Source organism: Ursus americanus, chromosome 35, assembly GCF_024610735.1.
Source record: "Ursus americanus isolate L20-20 chromosome 35, mUrsAme1.1.p, whole genome shotgun sequence".
In the NCBI taxonomy this organism is placed as follows: domain Eukaryota; kingdom Metazoa; phylum Chordata; class Mammalia; order Carnivora; family Ursidae; genus Ursus; species Ursus americanus.
In genome coordinates this window covers 4,133,451-4,157,018 of record NC_142161.1, presented here as the reverse complement: position 1 = coordinate 4,157,018, position 23,568 = coordinate 4,133,451, and the positions used below count along the sequence as shown (strand labels likewise).

General features: G+C 46.8%; 1 gene segment (V, D, J or C); it reads right to left on the bottom strand.

The window, feature by feature from the left end:
• The window catches only part of LOC123795807 (T-cell receptor alpha chain constant-like), a 55,925-nt gene extending 32,667 nt beyond the window's left edge, over window positions 1-23,258 (bottom strand). The window contains 1 exon segment of the C gene segment in view: window positions 23,093-23,258. Coding sequence covers window positions 23,093-23,243 — 151 coding nt within the window.
• Between the last annotated feature and the right edge of the window lie 310 nt (window positions 23,259-23,568).

The window sequence follows — 23,568 nt, the reverse complement described above, 5'->3', positions numbered from 1 at the left end:
TGCTCACTCACCCTTTCTAAACATTTTTCATATACTGTATAATTGGGTCTAAATCAGCCCCTAATCCACAGACATTGCTTAATCCAGGGATACACTTCTCTACTTACTGGGCTTCACAGATAATTCGGTTCCTTGTCCGAAGATAAGCTTCCCTCCCTGGTTATAATTCACACTGTGTTACATATCCTGTCAAAAACACATCCAATCTTCCTGAACACATTTCTAATCCTCTACCCAAAAATCCACAGCAGGTCTCTCTCACACCACAGCATGAATTGTGGCTATACTTATTGTAACTTTTTTTCTTATAAGGGGAATAAAGTACTTACACAGGGGACTGATAGAGAATAATGAGAATTCCTATTTATCCAAAAATGTTTCTATCCAAGCCGATTTCTCGTTTTTGCTTAATGGCTCTGGGTATTGCTGCTCAGGGAAATGGCTTCCTTTCAAATCTCTTTCTCGTGGTCTCGGCTAGAAATACGTGGCACCCGGGGGGGGGGTAAAATTAAGGGCAGGTGAGACCCCAGGGAATCGGGCCTACCTGCAGTGAACCATGGCCTGGGTCCCTGCTCCAAAATTCAATTTCCACCAGCCATCAGTTGTCACTCTGGTGACAAACACTTCTACAAAATGGCTTCCCCAGAGAAGACAGCTGCTAAATGAAGACAAACTGCTCGTGGGGAAACAATCTTGCTACAAAATGAGGTGACTGCATGATATGAGATATAAACTTTTCCCTCCCTTCTCCTCTAATTTCTCTTCTTTCAAGACGCCCAGGATAATCCTTGCCAAGAGCTGTACTTCCCGGGCAGTAGGGCCAGAGCATGGCAACACTGGGGTTAACAAAGCCCGGGCCCTTGCTCTAGACTCTTTAGTGACAGAAACCCACCATGTCTAGGAGTTCACCTCAGGCCAAGCCCAGTCCTCAGCACCGCTGGAGTTCCCGTTACAGCTGATTACCACTGCTGCCCTCACCTTTAAATCACCTGGTGCTTTGAATTCATGAGTCTCCGGGAAAAACTGTTCTAGGATCTCTGAGCTCTGAGCCTCTTGGAACTGTATCCATCACAGGCCTCTCCTTGCCTCGGTTTTTAAGTCCACGAAATAGGGAGAACTCTACTGGAATCTGCTTCTGAGGAAGACTCGCCATCAGATGGTTTTACTTACTGGAAGACTGGCGAGTGGATAGATCCCAGGACTGGGCTATTGGTGGGGCCCTGGGGGGTTCCTTCCCCTCTACTGCTCCCAGAGCTCCTTCGAGGATAAGGAAGATGACCAGGCACTGGGCCTTGGTCTGCTCAACCCCTTTAATGTTCTTCTGACCCAAGGAGGCCCCCATGGGAAAGAGAGCAGGTCTTCCTTTTGGAAGTAAGAGTATTCAGTGCACAATTCAAGTTATATGCCACTTACTTGGCTTGACAAGCAGCCTTGTCCCCTTCCCAAAGATAAAAGAGTAGCCTCGTCCTTGTGCGCAGTGATTATCTCAGCTTCAAAAACCTGCCGACTCAGCTCTCCTGCACACCAAGGCCTCCTGAGAAGGGAAACCTCCAATGCATTTCCTCTGGTGTGATTCACACAGACCTGTGATTTTCCTCCCTGAATGAGCGATCCCTCCCCTCCTTATTGTCCCTTTCTACCTCCCTCTCCATCCCCACTCCTGAGGCCACTCTGGGCCCACGCCTCAGGACCCTCTGGCTCACTCCCACGTCACTGTACTTACAGGGCAGCACAGACAAGCTGGTTCCCCGACCGAAGGTCAAACCCTGGCCGTAGTTAGTCCCACAGTGCCTCTGGGCTCAGCAAAAACCCTCTGGGGCTCCCCTGACTTCATCTCAATGCCACAAGTGACCCACGACCCTGGACCCAGAACCTGTGTTTTTAGCTTTAGGATGAAAAAGCCAGCCTGCTTGTCCTGTCCAGTCCTGAGAACAAAGGGAGTTTGGGACACACCAAGCAAAGGTTCCAAAACTTAACCCAGCGACCCTGGTGTCCTGAAGGCTGTCGCTCTGCATTAATGAGCCAGAGGTGTTTTTTTTTTTTTCTTTTTTCCCCAGGGAGAGAGACTCCAGGGTCTGGAAAGAGGCTTAAAGAGGTTCTCTCATTTCTCCTTCTGCTTCGAGGCAGAGCTGCACGTCAATCACCCCTGATAGGAGGGTGTCTATCTCCTTTCAAAACCCTCTAGAGAAAGTGCTCTGGCAACTACTCCTGACAGCTCATTTTCACTGTTCAAAAACCTATTAGGAAGGTTTACCACTAACCTCACTCCCTTCTTCTTGCAGTATTAGCTGCGTCCTGTGGGCTGAGTCCTGGTGGAGCGGGAGAACACAGCCCCTCTAGCTTCTGTCTGGTGCCTCCTGTCCCAGACTGCGTTATGTGACTTGACTCCATTTCCCCCTCCACCTATTTCCATAGTCACTGCCCCGATTTGCCTCTAGGGACTTCACTGATCCCCCATCTCCGGGGCTGAGACTGTCATTGAGGGGCTATCTGCAGATGCCATATTTCATCACGAGCTTCATTACCCAGAGGAGCAGAAGGACAGTTTGGGGACAGGTTGCTCTTTCCTGTGAAGCTTCCATTCTCTCTCTGTCCCTGTCCCCCCACATGGGAAGCCCGTGTCTTGGGGCACTCTAGAGGAAGTGACACTCGGGTCAGTGTGGCGGGGGGTGTAAGGTTGCAGCTACTGTGAGTGCACCCCTTCTCCAAGGGCCCGTGAGCAGCCTCAGGAGCTCCGGCCACGCAGCTCTCTGCAGAAACCTCTCCCCTGCCTCTGACACTTGGATGATTTTGTATTTAAATGAGCCAGGATTCTTTCTATTTCCACTTAGATACTTTCAAATCCCAGGTGAAGAATTTTATAGAACAGGCTGACACTTTCCACCCTCCCCCCACGCCAGCTCTTCTCCTGATGCATGACAGAGTCTTGACAGAAGAGCCCGAGGGGCGAAACAAAAGTTCTACTGTGTGTTGGAGCTGAGGTTTACCATTATTATTAATAGCTAGGGTTTAATGAGCTCTTCTTATGTTTTGGGCACTGTGCTAAATACTTTGGCTGTACTATTTTATCTGATCTTTATAATAACCCAACAAGGTAGGTATTTTTTTATCCTCATCTTATGATGGGGGCAATTGAGGCTCAGAGAGGTTAAGTAATTTGCCCAAGGTCACACAGCTAAGCAAAGTAGTGGAGCCAGGACTTGAATTTCAGTTTTTCTGTCCCTAAAGCTCATGCTATATTGCCTAATCCACAAACACTCGGGTACAAAAGGTCCCTGGGGAACACAGGGCACCTCAGGGATGGTGCAGAAGTAGACTCAGTGCTGAGTCTCACATCCTCCATTAGAAATTTTGCTCCCGAACGAGATGCCCAAAGTTCTAATGGTTCTTTTGAGAGATTTAAATTGCAGTGGCGGGTGGTGGTGGTCCAAGTTAGATGTAAAAAATACTTTCTGGCAGCAAGGCTTGCTAAATTTCAGAACTGATTACAGAGAAGCACTGAGGAATTTCCTGCCCTAGAGGATCAGAAGGAGCCAGAGCCTACCCCAAATGGCCAGGGTGCATGCAGGGAAGTCTAGTTAGGGGTGGTGCAACACTAACTGGGTCCTCCCTCCCCGGAGGTCCTTCTTGACATTGTCCTTGGCTGGATGATTGCTTCTACCTCTATTTCTTCGAAAATGTTGTATACGCGCCTCAGAGCCCCTCACCACGAGCACAGTAAGAGACCGCGCGCACGCGTGCACCTCTCATTTTAAAGCAGAGAAGGGAACCAGCTCTCTTTGGCCTGGGGAAAGAACATTAATAAAGAGCCCAAGCAGATGCGCAAGATTAAAGTATTTTTCAAACTAATGATTTGATCGATTGCCCCTAAAGGCCCCGCCAAAGAAGAGCACAACTTACTCGGCTTCACCGTGAGCGCGGTCCCGTCCCCGAAGGTTAATTTGCCTGCATTGGTGTTACACAGTGCTCAGTGCTATTGCGATAACCTTGACTGGGGCCTCTAGGAAGACAGGTGGAGGTGGAGGAGGCAAGCAGGAAAACAGAACCTGAAATGACTGCCCATGGCCAAAACAATCTCCTTGTAATTAGGTTAGAACGTGGGATGAATACTAATAACTAGCAACTTCCCAGCCCGATGGTACTTGCCATAATTTTCCTTGAAAGAATGGGCCTCGGCAGGGGCACCTCCTGGGAAATTCACTCAACGCGGCTACTGCTGCTCTCCTGGGACCCCATCTTGTTTGTTATTGCTGCAGGCCTTTTGTCTATCTTCACCCGATTCCTGCCTTTTTTCTCCTTACTTTCCCTGGACCTTCCTCCTCGTGGAGGCTCACACATTTTCTCAGGGAGCGACCCCAGGGGTAGTAGAAGCCAAGCGCAATGCCCTAGGGATCTATGCATCCATAACCTTGTTTTCCAACTGGTACCACGAACCACCCGACACAAACCAAGCAAAGAAAACACCACCTGTGTTTTGACAGCCTCTGTACGATGGAGGACAGGCTTCTTGGGAAGAATAATTAGCCGGAAAGAAGAGAACTTACTTGGTGTGACCATGAGTTTGGTGCCCTTCCCGAAAGTGAGTCCGTAACTCCCACCCGCAGAGTACGCACAGAGTTTCCTTTCTTTGCAAAAACCCTGTAGATGCTGAGAAAAGTCAAAGCCCTCACAGCACAGGAGCAGTGCTGACAAAAGCTCAGACCGTAACGACAGTCAGATGACGGACAGAAGAGCCGTGACAGAGGCTGGCCATGGGGTGGACCATTCCTAGAGACCTGTCAGAGGCCATCTTGTCTATCCTCCTGTCTCCAGCCGAGGTGTTCTCTGACCAAAGACCCATCCACTCTTTGAGAGCTCCCGGGAAGGTGGCTCTCGGTTGCCAACAGCCTTTGCGTTCAAGCAACTGTGCCTTATCTCGTTGAAATCTGCAAGCTGCAGGCAGAGTACTTTGTGACCCCAGCCTCCTTCCTGGAAGACCTGAGACTTCATGTCGACAAACTCCAAATAGAAACTCATCATAATACGCCACACCAGTCTCAGTGGTCGTTTCTGGGGGGAGAAAACTCCTACCGAACGAAGTGGGTCAAGGTGAATATCGGCTTTATCTGTAATTTGAATTGTTTTTACAAGAGGAAATTTTCGCGCATTACTTAGACAAATTAAAATTAATCACAGCATTAAATATTTTAAATGGCTCCTGGATCTCAGACGAGCCTTCCTGTGCGTCTCTGGCCACGGAGTCTCCAGAGTCTCCAACCTGCTGTCCTAAGGTTTTGGTCTCCTGGGATCAGAGGAGGGGACTGGGCCAAGCCGTGTGGTCAGAGCAAGCTGGGGGCGCCGAGGCCGGACTGAGGTACTGGGGTTTGCCTCTGATTGTCTGGCGGGCTTTTGAATCAAGCCAGGGCAACCTGTTTATCTTCCTGCTCAGAACTCACTTCCCAGCTCTTAACAGACCTTCTTTGGGGGGGCAAAAGCATTCCTAGGAACACTGAAAAAGCATTCAGGGAAGAAGCCACGCTGATCAGAATTAGGGATGGCCAGGGACACTTACTTGCAATCACAGAAAGTCTTGTGCCCTTTCCAAAGACAAGCGGGCTGTTTCCTGAATTCCCACAGTGATTGCCTCCATAACAAAAACTCTGAATGCCTGGCCCAGGTTTTTCTGGATGTTTCCTCTTGTTAATCTTTTCCCCAGATCAAAATCTTCCCACTTAACAATAGTTTTTGTTTTCCCTTAGCATGTCTTTGCTTCCTTCTCCCTGACCCTCTACAAAATGTGGTATCATGAAGATGCCTCTGGCTTTGACTGGCTCCTAGGGTTTCCATACATGGGGCTGTGGCCCAAGAATGCATTTCTGAAATCTGCAAACATCCAGCTTATTGTTAGCCCATGCAAAATGTTCCAAAGGAAACCCCTGTCTCTGGCCTCATGATGAACTCTGCTGTGCTAGAAATAAAAAGGAGTGGCTACTTTTCCTACACGAAGAAAGGGATTTGGAAAATGGCACAGAGAGAGAAGGCTGAACACAGCTGTTGCTTTTGGCTGACACACCGTCTTTGTTGCCTCTGGCATTTAAGTGGGTCTTTAAAAAGCTATCTCCCACCCCTCCCTGGAACAAGGGAAATGAGAAGGCATGAAGCATCAGAGCCAGGAATCTTAGCAGAGGCTAAACAGGAAAAAGTGGGTCTTTTATGAAGAGTGGAAGGAGAGGGTCATAGGTAGGCTGCGGTTACTTCCAAAACCACTTTGATTGGAGCCAGAAATCACACTGGGTTTAACAATGTGTTCAAACAAAGTCCACTGGGGACAAGCCCTGCGGGGGGAGACTTGAAGATAGACTCTGGGCAAAGGTTCACAATTCTGTGCTCTTGATAATATATAAACAATGAAAAAGATAATTGATATGTAAGCACCAGAACCCTAGCAACAACTTTCCCAGCTCTGGAGGGGAAAGAATTGGTATTTGGCTAAGCTGCGGAAGGGCCAAGGACTCAGCCTCCATGAGAGCAGAAGGGCCCAGGACCTAGATGCTGCCCACATGTCTTCGAGCCTAAGAAACTGCTCACGCCCGATACCAAAACCCCTTTGAACTCAGTGGGAGTTAATATCAGAAAATCACAAGAACAGCACTTACTGGGGAGAACATGAAGTTGAGTCCCCTTTCCCAAGATGTTTTTTTTCAAATTTTGTTCACACTGTGATTGGGGCCCCGACAAAAACTCTTGGTGACTCTTTTCAGGAAAGTTACACCTCCCTTAATGGATATTTCATCTCTCTGGGACTTAAAAGATCCCCTCGCTGTCTCCTACTATAATAAACAGGCCTCATTATCTCTTCAGCCGTCTTTCTCTGTGTCTCCTGGTTATTTTGCTTGAATTTTATGCTGCTTATTGCAAATGTGCAGAGAGGAAATTAGATGACCTCATTTAACACAGAGGGCAAATTATAAAAGCAACAATTCAGCAAACTCCTTTGTGATATCAAACACAATTCTATTACGGAAGTCAAAAACTGGCTGGCCCACCGACATTGGGCTAGAAATTCACCCTTCAGAGCCCAAAGAAAGATGGGGGCAGGTAAGGGCCATGTCAGCCACACACCAGTGACAGAGCGGCATTACAGAGCCCTCACCTCACCCTAGGCTCTGTTAGAGTGGCCCTATCACCACACCCTGAAGATACCTCATCCTAAGTTAAGCACACAGGTTGCTACACTCACGATAGCCATGAGCCAGCCGGGGCAGTGGGGATCTTTTGGCCCAGAGGGATCCTAGTCTCTCAGGAAATGTTCTCCTTTCGTAGTCCACGGATGCAGTCTCTCACCACTAAGAGATGGACACCTGATGCCCTTACCAGCAGCCCTGATGATGGGCTCCTTGTCCGACTCCTAAAGAACCAAGGCCTACTGTCTCCTCCTCCTTGTCTACCTGACCCCCAGATGCTATTTATCGCAGTCATTTAAAAAGATGAACGTGGGCTGGTCACGTTTACTGGATTTCAGCCAACTTATGGAGTGATCTAGCTTGTTTCCTGGTCTTTCGGCGTTTCCTGCAGCTAAGCCATTCAGAAATAGGCTATCCTACTTTAAAGCTCCTTGGGTTGGTCATTTCATAGTCTCAGTTATAACCTGTTGCAGGGTTTAATAACTCAGTCAGCCAACTGGACAACACATGCCTCTTAAAATTCACTTTTTCACTGACATTTGGATGGGCCGCGTTGTCCCCAAAATGGCACTGTGGAGGAACTGACACCACAGGTGCACCCCCAGGAAGGCCAGCCTCCCAAATTCCTTGTTTCCCTCCTCCCCAGTGGGGCATGTTTTAAAGCTTTTACTCCCTATGGAGGAGCTGATCATTAAACAAAAACCTTGTCATCACACCTGCCATTTGATTTTACTCTGAATTTCCTCTCAGGTGTTTATAAAGCCATCTGGGATCGTCAGTTCATCTCTGAATGGTTTTTATCCCCCATTGCATTTGAATAGTAAAGCTATGTTTTTAGCGAAATCTGACATGTATGGGACTAGATGTGGACATTTGTCAAAATGGGAAAATGTGTGGGTTTTGGATCGGAGCTATTAGAATAAATAATATGCAGGCATGAGAGACAAAGAAGGCACCTTATACATATTAGTGGCATATACAATGAGATGGATTCTCATTTTGAATAGAACGAAAGACAAGTTTGGTGGGCAAAATCACAGTAAACACACAAATCATTGACGAACGTAGTTTAAGAGGTACTGGGGCTGTAAATAACTCATGGCCCCAATATCTCTTCGGAAGAAGGAGAACTAAGCTACCACATTAAAGGCAGTTTGGGGGGGGTCTTGTTTTGCATCTATTTATCATTATTGCTCTATTCCCAACAATCGTGAATGTTCCATGCATTTGCAAAAGTCATTTTTCAAATGGTACATTTGTCTACATATTAAATTAAATCTTCACTAACTTCACAGGATTTATTTGTTTGGTCAAATATAAATAGAACATGGCCACTTACGGGGCTTTACCACCAGCTGGGTTCCCGTTCCAAAGAAGATTCTGGCATTATTATTGCCACAGCATTTCCTGCCTTTACTGAAACCCCTAGTAAAACCCCACCAAACATGGCACGGTGGTGAAGGGGCAGTTGGACTCTCCGTGCTTTCCTTTTTTCTGTGTCTCTGGAAATTGGTCTTTGAGGATTGGAAGAAAAAAAAAATTGGTTCTGCTACATAAAGCAATACATTTTTATTTTAAAAGACCAAACTTAAGAGATTTTCAGAACTTTTTGCATTTTTAGGCTTAAATCTGCCAAAGCTGAATCAAATAATTTGTTAATTCTCGCTCTCACACGAGTGAGCTCAGCCTTAGACACACAGGTCTGAAGGGATGATGCAGTCTTACTCCATAGGGACGGTTCCCAGCAACAGAGCCGTCTGAAGTCACATCCAGACTCCCCCCAAACTTCAAGGTCCTGTCCCCTACTCACTGGCCAAGTTATTTCAAAGCTTTCTTGCCATGCAATAGCATCTATGTGGTAGCCAAAGAAAATATTTCACCAGGGAAGAGTGACAAAAGGCAAACAGTCCTATCGTTTCCCAAAGAAGTTCCACCATAGACTCATGATGTTTTAGACAAGAGCAGGGAGTTATGACACACCATCTCCCACACTTTTAGAAAGTCCAGTTCTGCAATAAATGGAAGAAGCGAAACCTTTTTGTTATGAAGAAGGTCATAATCTTAGAGGCAAGGATAAGAGCACACGGGAGCCCCTTTATCACAACGCTCAGTGTTGGCTGGATAGTAATATACATCAGATATTGAAGAAAAGAGAGAAGGTGAGCGTTCAAGTCAGCGGTACCAGGTCTTGGTTAAAGGTGAGCTTGAGTGACAGAATTGTAAACTTGGGGAGAGAAGGAGACTTGATCTCATCTCCAACATGACTGTGACTTGCTAATACTTCAGATTCAAAGAGAAAGAATTCAAAACTGATGTTTTGACCTCTCAGCCTGGAAGCAGTGGGTGTCCAGAACAAACCCAAAGGACTTATTCTAGAGAAAATGAAAGGGGAGGCAAATGTGGTTTGAAATATGAGGAGGGTGTTACAAGGGTCCCTGTTTTAAAATCGAACGGGCCTACCCTAAGCCTCCTCCTTGGGTCAGTTCTGCCTGACTTCTCAGCAATCTCCCCAGCTGTCGCTCTGGAATCTCTTAGAAACGAAAAAGAAAAAAGAAAGTGTCGCCGGTAGAAGAGCTGACACACAATTGTACTCACAGGTTAGCAGAGGCTGTATCTACCCACGTACAGGTATGACCTGAGCTGACATGTGGCCCGGAAATGGGGTTCACAGAGCAGAGAGCCTGTAGCTTCCACATGGGACCAACGTCGCCACAGTAGTTTTCCCTCCTGGGATTTATCTCAACATTCCTTCCATTTCCCTCTCTCTACTGTATCATGATTGGAAAGGGGTGACCGTGGGGGTACTAGGTCAGCCATTCAGCTCTCCTTTTCATCAGAGTGGCTGTTAACTTTGCTTGCCCTGGACACAGAACCCCATTACTCACGTACTTGGCTTCACAGAAAGCACGGTTCCGGCCCCAAAGATGAGCTTGTTTGTAGTACCCCCATAGTTCCCACAGCCTTTCAGAGCCTTACAAGAACCCGCAGGAAGGGACATGGTGGGATGGGGTGAGGATGGGCTTAGTCTCAGGCTCAGCACACCTCGGTCCCACTACGGCAAAGGCCGACTTGCCAGCCATCCCTTCGGTCTCCATATTCCCTTGACCTGCCCTGATACTGCCTTTTAAGTTATATCCTTGTGGGACTTGCACTAAGGCCCAGAACCCGAGGTGATGCACCAGCGAGTGACTGGAAGCTTTGAGGGCATCGGCTCCCCACACGAGACAGCAGCCAGAGGCTAGGATTGGCCATGGCTGCAGACACACTACTTTTCCCTGCTGGTCTCTGACTGTGGACCATTCTCTTTTCTCTGAATTTGCCCTTACAGTGATATCAGGCTGGTTCTATCCTTGGGAAAGCATTCCAACCATATCAGAGGGAATCAGATACTCCCTAACAACCCAGCTCTGCTCTCTTGGAGAACTAGTTAAATATTATTCATTCTGGAAGCAACTAGACCAAACAAGAGAGTTGGTGGCTGACATTGCCTCTCACTGGGAGTGAAAACCCCATTTGGGTTGAGTGCATTGTCTCCAGTAAGCCGGATTGTTCTTAAAAATACAATTTGCATGCTACGCTTCGTGTATTATTCAACTCGTGTCTCCTCTCTCTTACAGGCGCATCTCTGAGACTTACCTGGCTTTATAATTAGCTTGGTCCCAGAACCCCAGATCAACTGATAGTTGCTATCCACACAAACACAAAAACCTTAACAAAAACCTTCACTGTCCTTCCAGGGAGCCTATTAGAGATAAATCCCAGATAAAAAGTCCAGAGCAAAGCACCTAAAGCAATGTAGGAATATTGACTACTGAAGATTATTTGCTCATTTAATTTTATTTGATTCCCTTGCCCATTACAGATTCCACACACAGATGATGAAATTGAATGACTAAACATCCAAAGTCAATCTAGGTCTCTCTGCATATAAGAGGAGCATAATTCATAAAGTTTTCAGATTGGCAAAGTTGAACTTGCTTCCCCTTCCCTGATATTTTAACTAAAATGCTAAGGAGAGAAACAGATCATTTGTTTGGAGTCATAATGCATCTGATTCTCTAGTGTCTTATTTTCACGGCTGATAAGATTCTAGTCAGAACGGTGGTGTTCACATATAGATTAAGCTGATTTGGTTTACAGAGAGCTCTACCTTGAGACAGGAGTCCCCAGACCTGGGGCCCAGGCAGGCAGAGGCGTGGATGGCCCTTCCAAGCGCCCTGTCCAGTGGCCGGCAGTACCGTGAGGACGTATCAAAGCGAGCTGGCTATGCACAGAAAAGATCTTTTCAAAATCGCTGCTTGGTTTCCAGCACTTACTTGGAAACACTTGTAATCTGGTTCCAGCCCCAAAGAAGAGTCTGTCGTTGTTGGTGGACACTGTGATACCGAGGTGTACAAAAACCCCCCTGGGGCCCAGTAAGGACCAAATAACTGGAGTCAAGGAACTACCCACCGCAAACATTTGGAGGTACATTTAAGACACCAGTGCGGTGAAACCGCCCATTTTCCTTTTGGTTAAATTTCATGCCCTGCACATTCCTATGGCCTCTGCTTATTGTTTGCAATTCACAAAGATGACAGCTCAAAATAATTCACCCCAAGAAAACAGGGAATCTCAAACTCTAATCTCAGTTCTGATTTTTTTGGTTTGGCTTAAATTATTGAACTTGTCTGTGCTTCGGCTTTTGTGTCTGTGAAATATGTCTGATGACGTGTGACCTTGTTTATCTTATTAGAGAGTGTCGGGAAGATAGGAGGGCGGGTGGGAGTGCCGTGGGTTACACCAGAGAAAAGCAGTTTGAATAATCTGGGGGGAATGAGCTTATTCGAGCCAAGATATTACTAACACGAACAGGAGGGACTATGTTAGCTGAAGTCTATTGTCAAGATCACTAACAAAAAGCTTTCTTAGTGAAAACCGAAGGAGAATATATCTGTCTCATGTGTTTTTCCACAAGAAAGTCAGCAAACACGACCACTTAATCTGCCAGAAGGGAGAGGCATGGAAAAGGTCAACTGAATTCTGAGGCCTCAGTGCCCGGGGTGGGGGTGGGGGGATAAGAAAGAAACGCCAGTCCCTCCCCCGCGGCAGTGAATGAGCATCGATTAGCTTCCCAGGACACGCTAATTTCCCTTTGCGGTCAAAGGCAGCATTCAATGAAATCAAAGTTATTTTTAAAACTACATTTGACCGTCTTCATGGTCAATGGAGTGTAGCTAGATCCAGAAACCACATGTTCAGTAACCCCCTGAGAAATGGGGGAACGAAACAGAACTCCTCGATAGGCTTCCCGGACACACTAGCGCAGAGAGATGAAAACAGACACTTACGTGGTGTGACAATCACTTGAGTGCCGGACCCAAAATGCAGCACATTCCCCGAGCCTGTCTGTCCACCGCGGCTGACTCTACTACAGAAACCCGCCACCTCTTCAGAGATCCGGTCTCGGATCCTGAGGTGGAAGCTACAGCTTCCAGACCGGGGAGGATTCAGACTCCTGTGTCGTGAAAACCATGGTGTTCCTTACTCCGTGTAGACCTTCCTCCAGAGGCACTTCCTCATCCGGGGCCCCCAGCTCCAGCCTTCCTGTAACCCATGGCGGACCGCTGCCGCCTCTGCTGGGGCCTCTGCTGGGGCCCGCCCTCGGGGAGCATTCCCTCAGGTGCCCGAGCCGTTCGAGGATCGCTCAAGGAGCTAACCTCCTCAGGAATACAGCCGACAGGCTCAAGAGGCGGGCGGCAGCGTGTGCTGGGGATGGCGCTGGGGTGGGCATGGCGGCCAGGAATCAAAGGAGAGAGGAAGGAGTTAGAGGTGGAAGGAACAGACCTGGAGTGGAGGGGTCAGAAGAGACAAGTAAGAGGGAGTCGACACACACCAACAGCTGATGTCAAAATTTGTCACGCTCTGTTGTGTGGGAACATGCGAGTTCTGGGGGAAAGAAATGCTCCTGGCTCTGTCGGTTGCCCTGACCTAGTTAGTACTGTTCTTACCTCCTGCAACAAGCTCTCCCGTACAGCTGAGAAGGCCCGCACTACACGCGAAGATCTTCCCCTTTCTTATTCCTGTATCACAGAGCCATCTGACCAAATGTTCTACACGAGGGGGCAGGAATAGCAGCCACAAAAAGATAGTCAGAATCTGCTTCTCTCTTTCTAATTAGGCTGTCAATCTGTTTAGCTAATAAGTCGTATGAAGTGTCTTAATCTCTTCCAAGGAAAGGAGTCATTTAAATGCAAAATAGCAGCAGCAATAAGTCAAATGGCTTGCTGGGTATCTCTTCTTTGTGCGACTAGAAGGAAACTTTCTGTGTGGAGAGGAGACAGACTGGGGAAAAAACACAACAGCATTTGTTTTTATTAGGCTGAGTCTATACAGCACAAAGTAAAACAGATCTGGCAATTATTTAGGTAATGTGACAGTCAATTCGGGCAATTTTGAGCACAAAGAAGGTTTCTCAAGGAAGTGCCTGAATATCTGGATCGGCTACTGACATTCATCAAATTAACTGGACAATTGTGCTGTGTAGACGCAAACTAATAAATGTGCCTTGAAATGGTTCCTCTGAAAGGGTTACATTTTATAAGCTGAACATTAAAACTGGTCCAGCATTTATACCTCGCCGTTTTCGTTTTGGCACCACAATTGACATTTTCCATTTTTTTCTTACAAAACAGGCCTTACAGTTAGAGCCTGGAAAATAACGGTGACCTTCTCCCTGGAGAGTCTTATCAGGTAACACACGGAAGCTCATTTAGAAATTCATTAGGTGTCTGGGATGTGAGAGCTGGTCATTCTAGATTAAGGGCTTTCTCTCAGGTGGTAAAGGACTTACGGGCAATAACGGTGAGTCTTGTTCCAGTCCCAAAGACGAGGTTGTTTGTCCCAGAAATTGGCACAGTGTTTCTGCCCAGTACAAAAAGCCTGCACTCTGCTAAATTTCCTTCCTCTTCTTCCTCTATAAAGCTCACCGGGGTATACTATACACATTTCGACTCCTACTTGGTGACAGCCTTTTAAAAACCATCCTAATGGAAAATGCAGTCTTCCGTGTTTCTTGACCAAAAAACAAAAAGAAAAAGAAAGAAAAAAATCCAAGTCACCAACAGTTTCTCTTCTGTCCTCCCCCATTTTTTTCTTTTCTTTTTTCTTTTTCCAAATAAGAGCTTGCCATTTCCATGCTTGAAAGACAGTTTTCTCCCTGAACGACAGTTCTTAGAGAATTCTAGTGGCCACAGGGGTGGTTTATTCCCGAGTAAAATATTAGGAAAATCACTTTTAGTTTTTGTGAACCTCTCACATTGAAAGTTTTTATTTCTTCAAGGTCAGCCAGACTTCTATTCTCTCAGTCTTAGCCTAGAATTTCCAGACCCAGCTCACCTCCAGTCTTGCCCCCCTTTCTGCCTCTAGCTGAAACCGAATGGGTTAGGGAAGACCCTATTGGCCAGGTTTTACACACGTCCTACTAAGTAGTACAAAGGGAAAATAGAACCAAACAGTTAAAGTCCTCGGTTAGAAGTTGAGAAGGTGGAGAAGATTTGCCAAAACATGAATGCAGTGGGCAACTTTCAAAGGATGTGATTTTTCCCTCTTCCTTCCCCCCAGCAACCTGATCTAGTAATGATAACTGATGTTTGTTGAAGATTTACGCTGTGCCAGCCACTAGGCAAAGCCCTTTATAAGTGTTAACTCTTTTAATCTCATAACAATTCAGTGAGTTAAGTAGTATTATTATCCCCATTTTACAGATGAGAAAAACAAGGCATAAAGAGATTAGGTAACCTGCCCCAGGTCACACACCCAGTAAACGGCAGAGTTCAGTTTGCCCGGGCAGTTCGATTCTAAAATTCATGTTCTTTTTTTTTTTTTTTTTTTAAAGAATTTATTTATTCGACAGAGATAGAGACAGCCAGCTAGAGAGAGAACACAATTAGGGGGAGTGGGAGAGGAAGAAGCAGGCTCATAGCGGAGGAGCCTGATATGGGGCTCGATCCCATAACGCCGGGATCATGCCCTGAGCCAAAGGCAGACGCTTAACTGCTGTGCCACCCATGTGCCCCTAAATTCGTGTTCTTAAGCTCTATGCTGTTAGCCATTTTTTCTATTTGGGGTTCTCCTTTGAAGCGTGTATGCCAGTAACATTGAGAAAACAGTTGGCTCACTGACCCTAATAAATGTACCCCCAGCCAGTCCCCCTGAAAGGCTTACATTTCATAAACTGAACATTAAAACTGACTCAGTATTTACACCCGGTCTCTTCATTTTGGCACCGCAATTGACATTTCCCATTTTTTTTCTTGCAACGCAGGTCTTACGTTTAGAGCTGCAAAGGTAAGGTGACCTTCTCCCTGGAGAGTCTTATCAGGTTAACACACACAAGCTCATTTAGAAGTTCATTAACACCTATGTCCAAGATGCCTTTCCCCGAAGGCTCCACTGTGAACTCCTCTTCTTCTGCCTGAGCTTTGCTAAGCCTAGAACCGCCCTGGGAGCTGGCCCCAGCCAAAGCCACAGCAAACACTGCTGGGAACATAGTCTAGTGGCGTGAAGCACAATTCCAACCAGGTTAGGTGGTCTTTAAGATCCTCCTGAAGATTCTCGGAGAGAATAACTTCTCAGGGGAGGCCAGAATGAGGATGAAACCAACTCTTCTCCTGTTACTTCGAGCAAATCCACTATAAGCCTATAAGCCAAAGAGGACTGAGAGATGCAGTAATTCTATGGCAAGTCTGAGTCATTCTGGATTGCCCATGGTGGGGAAGCACTTTCCAGGGTGGCCACAAGGATGGCCCTGAGTCCTGGGAGTTCCCAGCAGCGCTTGACTTATTCTTTGGCTGGGGAGAAACAGTATTTACAATGGCGCATGTGAGGTTGGCACCGTGTGGACAGAGGAGGCTGGAACATACAATGCGTAGTCCCATCTTCTTCAACTTCCAATGCTCCCTAATGGCCTTTTTTTGGAATGGGCCCTCCTGTTTGCTCTATAAGAAAACAATCAAATACTCCAACTGCCTTCCTACCATGCATTTCTGGATCCCTCTATCTAGTTATTTTGATTGAAGGGTAAGCAAGGGCTTGGCTTGGGTGGACAGGAGAAAAACACTACCCACGAGTGCACATTTTAAACATTAGGGCTAAACAGGGAGACGGCATCTGAGATATTTCAAACTGCATAGACAGCTTTGAGAGAGTTAATTTGAAGACTCACTTGGATTTACTGCCAGACTTGTTCCCAATCCCCAAATCAGCTTACGGTTGTTGCCAATATTACACAGTCCTAGGAAGCTTTACAGAAACCGACCAGGCCAATGCGTATCAGGAAATCCCTTTCAATCCCCAGATCCAGCCAGCGTGCTCCTCCAGCTGGGACCCTGGCCAAAGAGGTGGCCGTGGAGACTGTTTATTATTGTGGTCAATTCACAGCATGGTCGGCATGGAAAGGCTCTTCTCAGATTAAATAGTTCATCCCTCCACCTTCAGACCGAGCTGCCCCCTGACCAGCAAGGACTGGTGCAATCCTGGCAAAGCTGCTGGAGAAGGTTTCTCCCACTCCCCATCTTGCTCACCCTGCATTCAACACAGTCAGAACTTTCTGACCCAACGCTTAAGACAGAAAGGCAAGGAATCTGCTCTTCTCCAGCCTATTTGTTCCTCTGCCAGGCGACCACACACGTGGCCGCGTTCACACGTGCATACGGCGTGTGTACACACTGGATCATCAGCAGGATTCGTACTCGGAATTAACATAAAAAATAAAATTGGGTGGAGAGAACAGCCCCCCACGTGAAGCTCAGTGCCACAGCTTCCTTTAGAAATTAGAGCGTTCATTATGGATTCAGCAGAGATACTCACGGGGGTTGACCATTAACCTTGTTCCCCCTCCAAATGTGAGCTTGTTGCCTGCATTATTATTCACACAATGATCTTCAGCTCAGCACAAACCTCCTAGAAACTGTACTAAGTTTTCCCTAAAGATCTTCTGGAAGGAACGATACCGTGAGCACTGAGAGTATTAAGTAATTGTCACAGTAATAACCTGGCACAGAATCCTAGCACCAGCTTGGATTTCAGGACTGTTTCCACATTGGATAAATGAAGGATATTCTTTCTAAATAGTCTGAAGAGGGAGTTTTCCTGCCCAAGCCCAGAATGCTGACTGCCAGAAACCTAGCCGATCCTCTGGTGTTTTAGATAATAATTCTCCAGGGGTTCTGAAGATCATATTCCTTATTTGGACAAAGTAGGAACGGTTCATGCCTGTGTCTCCAAGCCCAAGCAGTCAGAGATATTGTCATCACTGGGGGGAGAGACTGAGGGCAGCTGCCAGAGCCCACCTGGCACGAGGGGTCAGCATGTTGGTCCACCCCTCAGGGTGTTGGAGCCTGACACCTCTGACCGAGGTCCAGCTTGTGGAACATCAAAGGAGATCCCCACCTCTTCTCGTTCCAAAGAACCAGAGACATCCGCAGGCACTGGCCAGCCCTGAATTCACTGACTCCAACTCCAGACCTTTTCACTCCCTGCTTAGATGGTCATGAGCAAAAGGACACTTTCCCTCTTCGTCTTGGGGTAGATTTTTCTATTCTTTCTGTCCCTTTCCCCAGGTAACACATCTCAAGGGTTAACAGGAAATCTTTCTCTTACCGGCAGCTTCTCCTAATCTGTCTAGATGATCCTTTGGTATCTCTCTTAATTTTGAGGGTAACTTGAAGGAAAATCTGAGAAGGAAGCTTCATGCGCACCACAGCTGAGGGTACAGCACGGTGTCCTTGCCTTTGCTGCCCTTGGGCTGCTGGGAGGACCAGGGGCTTAACAAGCAACGATCAGGAATGGGCCATTCCAAAGGGAAAGCAAGAAACACGCAGGTCATATGGCAGTCCATAAATTTCCTACTTGGATTTAGCCAGTCTTGTTCCTCCTCCAGAGAGTATCTTCCCGTGGACCGATCCGTCCCTCCCACGTCCATTACAAAAGGATCTCTTTTCCTCCTACTTTGCTATTTGCCTGCTGGATCACTTTCCCAAGCCTCTTTCATTTTTAAAAAGGGATATAATTTCTCAAACTCTCCCTATGAAATTAAGTCTGGTGTCACCTATGCAGTGTCCTGGCTAAGACATTGTGAAACTCAATTTGTTTCATGTGTGCAAGTCTGTTTATAGTGGTGGGTCCATGATGACTGATTTATGGACACGAAGTATAGGTGTGGGCTTCTGTAAACATTCAGAGGAAGTAGGTGTCCCATTTACTAAGAGCAGGGCATTTGTGGAAGGGAAAGCCTGGGAATAAATTTAGAGAATGGAAATGGCCCAGGTTTTAGAGTCTTAAGTGACAGGCTAAGAAGTGGATATAATGGTTTCTCAAAATATGAATGCTTACAAGGGGAAAGGCCAAAAGAAGGGTAGGAAAAGCAAGTTGAAAGGGGGAAATGAGAATATAGTTTTAAAAGAAGAGAACAAGGAGCAAAGAAGTCCTACTATGTTTAGAGGAGTCTCTCAAGCTCTTTAGTTAATAAATATTTTTCTAATGATTAATACAATTCTAATGAAAATGGTGGTAAGTCCATCATGGCGAGTCTCAGAACTCTCCTTTACCTCTCCTGTCCGGGGTAGAGAGACCCAGAATTTCCACTTCGGGTCGCAGTAATGCTTGCTTCTATAGTTTATAATGACTATTTCCCTTATTTTACCTTTTCTGGAGCCTTTAACACAAACACCTTTAAAAATAAAGTCTTGTCGGTAATACTCACTTGGTAAAACCTTCAGCCTCGTGCCTTCTCCAAAGATGTATTGGTAGCCTCCTGAGGTAGTCACAGTGTTATGTGGCTCTACGCAAACCAACAGAAGGTTACCATTTCTTGGACCAGCTTTGCTGTCAATTAGTAGGACATCGTATGTGCTTCTCCATTGGAAGGTACTGTCCTCATGTTTGTCTAAAAGGAATTTACGTGGGGCAATATCTCCGTTTATACAGAAAATCTTCACTGCTTTGATGAGGTCAGAGTTGGCGAAACGTCCTCAATTTCACGTTATGTTTATCTTAAGTGTATTTATTAAGAGGCTGTTTTAATAAACACGTCAGGGTTTAAACATCTACATGATTGTTGACCCCTTTGAAGTAGTCCCTTTAGGACTCTCAGTAAGAATCAGGATGGACCGGTGATGGGTAGGAAGGAGGGCACGTATTGCATGGTGCACTGGGTGTTATACGCAACTAATGAGTCATCGAACTTTATATCGGAAACCAGGGATGCACTGTATGGTGACTAACATAATATAATAAAAAAACATTAAAAAAAAAGAATCAGTTTAAGAGCCACAAATAGCCAGCAATGGCATGATTTTATATTCTTACCTCATTTTCGAACCAAAATAGTACCAGTAATGAGTTTGAGTCCCTCCTTTCTTTATAAATCATAGCTCTGAGAGGCTTTTGATTATTCACAGAAATGAAACCCACCTTCAAAAGATAAAGCCATCATGGATGCTACAAAAAGAATGTGCCTTAAAAAAAAAGGAAAAAGGATGTGCCTTGACCTTTAAGGGCAGATTCAAACAACGGAAGGGAGCCTCCTTCAGCTGAGGGCCTTGCCTGGGCCCCTCTTTTAATTGTATCCCCTGCCTTTGTCAACGAATCAGCCCCCTCGCCTCAGTGTCACCCCTGGTTCAGGCACAGAGGGCTGTTGACGAGAAATACTATGAAATGTAAAGTGGCAGGCGCTGCTGCAAATAATTCTCACAGGAAAGAGAAAAATAACAACAAAAACCACGCAACACTGAGCTTAGCCAGTGTGGGGACAGCCCGAACCTCTTCGACACTGCTTTCTGGAATCCATCTTTATTATGCCCTCCCTGACAGCTTCACAACTTGCTTTATCACAGAGAACCCCTCGGAGGTGGGGAGCTCTCTAAGGTCCCCAGATTCTCTGCTCCTCCTATGCGGTCAACTCAGCCAGCCTTGGTAAAGGGTGAGGTTTGTCCTCGGGGCAAACAGGGGCCGTCCTGTCTCCAGAGAAGGTTTTCTTCTGCTATTCTCCCAGAAGAGGAAAGCCACGAGAAGCTTGTAATCCTGCTGCCCAGCCCTCACCCGAGTCCTCAGTCCACTTGCTGGATTTTTCAGTTCTACCGGGGGACACGGGCTTCAGCTCAACTGGGTCGCCAGCACTTATCTGTTAAGGACACGCTTCCTTGGCTCCACACTCCCGCTTGGGTCGCCTCCCTTTCCATTGGTTTGTTTCTGCCTCTATCGCAAAGCTTTTCTTCCTCTTATCTCTGCCTCTTTCCCAAAGCCTCAACGTGCTATGTGGACCTTCGAGAAACACCACCTGCGGTATTAATACAATTTATCAAACTGCCCATAGACCTGATAACCAAATCCAGCCTCTGGGGAAACGTGTCTTCATATCTGGCTCACACATCCGACATAGTTAACAACTGCACGCTAAACGAAGCAATTAAATTCAGCTGTGTTTCAACAGGTCCCACTGGATTTCTTTCCAGAAAGGATAATTAGTTAACCACAAGAACTCACCGGGTGTGACCAGCAGTGAGGTGCCTTTGCCAAAGTAGAGGTTATACCCACTGCCGAGATCCACAGTGCGTTTTCCCTAAACAAAAAGCCCCTTGTAGTAACCACTCTGATGTCCCCCTCACGTGACTCTCCATTGACTCTAACGTCTGAAAACCAACACACAGCAGTCACACAGACCGTGGCTCGTCCATGAGAAGGTCACCCACTGAACACAGTGAGGAGGGCAATCACTCCTGAGAACTGCCTTCCTGGGGCCAACAACCTTGTTTCATATCACGAAGCCCAGAGTTTTCCAGCAGAGCGAAGTGCCCATCTGGACTGAGGAGAGTGGGGGGCATGGACCAGCAGCCGCTCTGAGGGCTCACAGGTGAAGGGTGGAAAGACACCACAGAGAAAGGGGTTGGTGAATTTTGCCTCCTTCACTCTGGATTGTTCTCGAGTTGCACTCACTGATTTCGTTTCTGAGACCCCCAACACTTACTTGGTTTAACAGAGAGTTGAGTGCCTTTTCCAAAGATGAGCCTTCCTTGGCTGCCTCCATAATTCACAGTCATATGGGGCCTTACAATAACCAGTGGGAGGGAAGGACTGAGGGGGACTCTGGGTAAGGGGGGCCACTATCCCTCTTGTGGGAGTCTCACCACCCCGCAGCCTCAGCTCCCAGCTCCTTGGCAGGGTTAGGACACTCCTCTAAAAGTAATAGCTGGCCTGTGCAGAGAGATCTGAGCTGGATCTTAAACCACCTGTTTTGCTCCCAGAACACTGGGTTTTGGTATCCTGCTCATGCATGAGACACATGGGACAATTGCAAGGTCAGGCAGAGACATGCCACCTAGCACTCTCTGGGAGCAGAGAGTGATTATTTTAGAGACCAGGAGCACCATGCCACTCTCAGAGCCACAGTTCTTATAAAGAATATTAATGAAAACAACAACGAAACCAACAAAACCCAAAAGATACATTAAGAGAGCTGCTTGCACTCCTTTTGGATTGAAGGGGTTCTTAACGAGGAAAACCCGCTTTCTGAGTTGTTAGTTCTTTTTCTTTGTCTTATCACAGAATATGGGTGTTGCCTATTATCCTTAGCATTTCTTTATATCCAGAGCCAATGAACAAACCCATGAAAACATCTATTTCTTCATGACCTGTCCTTAGGATTGCCTGAATTCATTAACTGGCAGACTTCCCATCAGCTCAGGCCCAAAAAAACAAAGTGCCTCGATCTGGGGGGTGGGGGGTGGCCGTGTCTTAATCCCACTAAAACTGCACGGAACAACACCACCACTCATCCTAGCTTTTGAGACTGACCCGCTCCCCTCACTCACTTGGCTTTACTGTCAGCCTGGTCCCCGCTCCGAAGCGAAGGTCATTGTTATTATTGCCACAGCGATACACCCTTTAACAAAAACCTCCTGGGGCAGCCTTGCAGCCAGGCTCCCAGTGTCAATGGGGAGAGGCACTGACCAACACCATACAACACGACAGTCCCATTTTTCTTTTCTGAGGGGACCCTGGCCACTTCGTCATGCTTCTAGGCTGTAAAAGTGGGCACGTCTCAGCTCACTGAGGACAGCTAATCTCGACCCCAAATTGGCACTCCGAGACATCTAATCAGCTTTCAAACAAGTTCCTGAGCTGTGTATAAACCCATGCCACAAACAAATCATGCCCAAACACACTGTTTGTCTTCAGGGACCGCTATGTATGAGGCTCTGCCTGGTGGCACGCTCCAGAACTTCTATAATTTGCATCTTAATTATGGGTTCAAAATACTCAAACTAGTCATCTATGTAATTTCATGTTAATTATCATGTAGTCATCTCGTAATTGGCAAATAATGAAACAGCAGAGCTTGGGGGGAGAGGGTTGGCATTTGACTACGTGTTCGGAGGGTCAAGGTTTTGCTTTTACTGCACCGAGGGTCCGCCCAAATGACTCCTCTCAACAGTGGAGTGTGCAGGACGTTCAGCAAGTTTCCTTCGAGTCTCTCGAAAACAGTCATTAGAAGGTTATCTAACCCACTTCCTCTCATTTACAACATATCACCCCTGAGATGTCATCAGAGCAAGCAGGACTCTCTAGTCTCCATTTGAGAGCCCTTCTCATTCTGCTGCCTAAAGTCCTGATGATGAATTAATTCCCAAGCCCACTGTTTCAAAGGAAACACACAGAGTGTGAGACTGACGAAGCTTGGAGCAGGGAGAAGTCTGTTTTCACAGGTGGAAGGAAAGATTCAGTAATGGAAATAAAACGAACACACATTCTGGTTGAATACAGGTATCCGCAGAGAGATCAGTTCCACTGGAAGGGAGGAAGGACTACGTCCAGCCAGGACAGCCCCTCTGTAGCCCCCCTTGGTTTAAAGCAACACCCAGTTAGGTTACCTCATGGCTCCCATCACCTACCCAGGGTGACCCAAAGCCGCGTTCCAGTTCCAAAGATGAATTTCCTGGCACTGCCGGTGGTCACACTGCGAGATGCTCTGTAGCAAAGACCTGCCGCTAGAGTTTCCATCTGGTCTCCGCCCTCCACTGGCTTAGTCAGAGCGCTCTCCATGACCTCCTCCCAGATGCGAAGCCGGGTGGGCCCTCAGGGACCCGTTCCCATTTTCCAGACACTGCGGTTGTAGCCTCTATGAGGGCCACAGGGCTCTGGTCAGACACCTGCTTGGCTACCCCTATCTGCCTCAACTGATCATGGGGTGCTGGCTGGTTGATGAAGGCCAAAGAGTTGTCAAGTTAAACGCTGCAAACTCTGGGGATTAAACTCTTTGTCCTTTTCCTCTCTGGGTTTTATGTTAATGGATCCCTCTTTTTTTTTTTTTTTTTTTAAAGATTTTGTTTATTTATTTGACAGAGATAGAGACAGCCAGCGAGAGAGG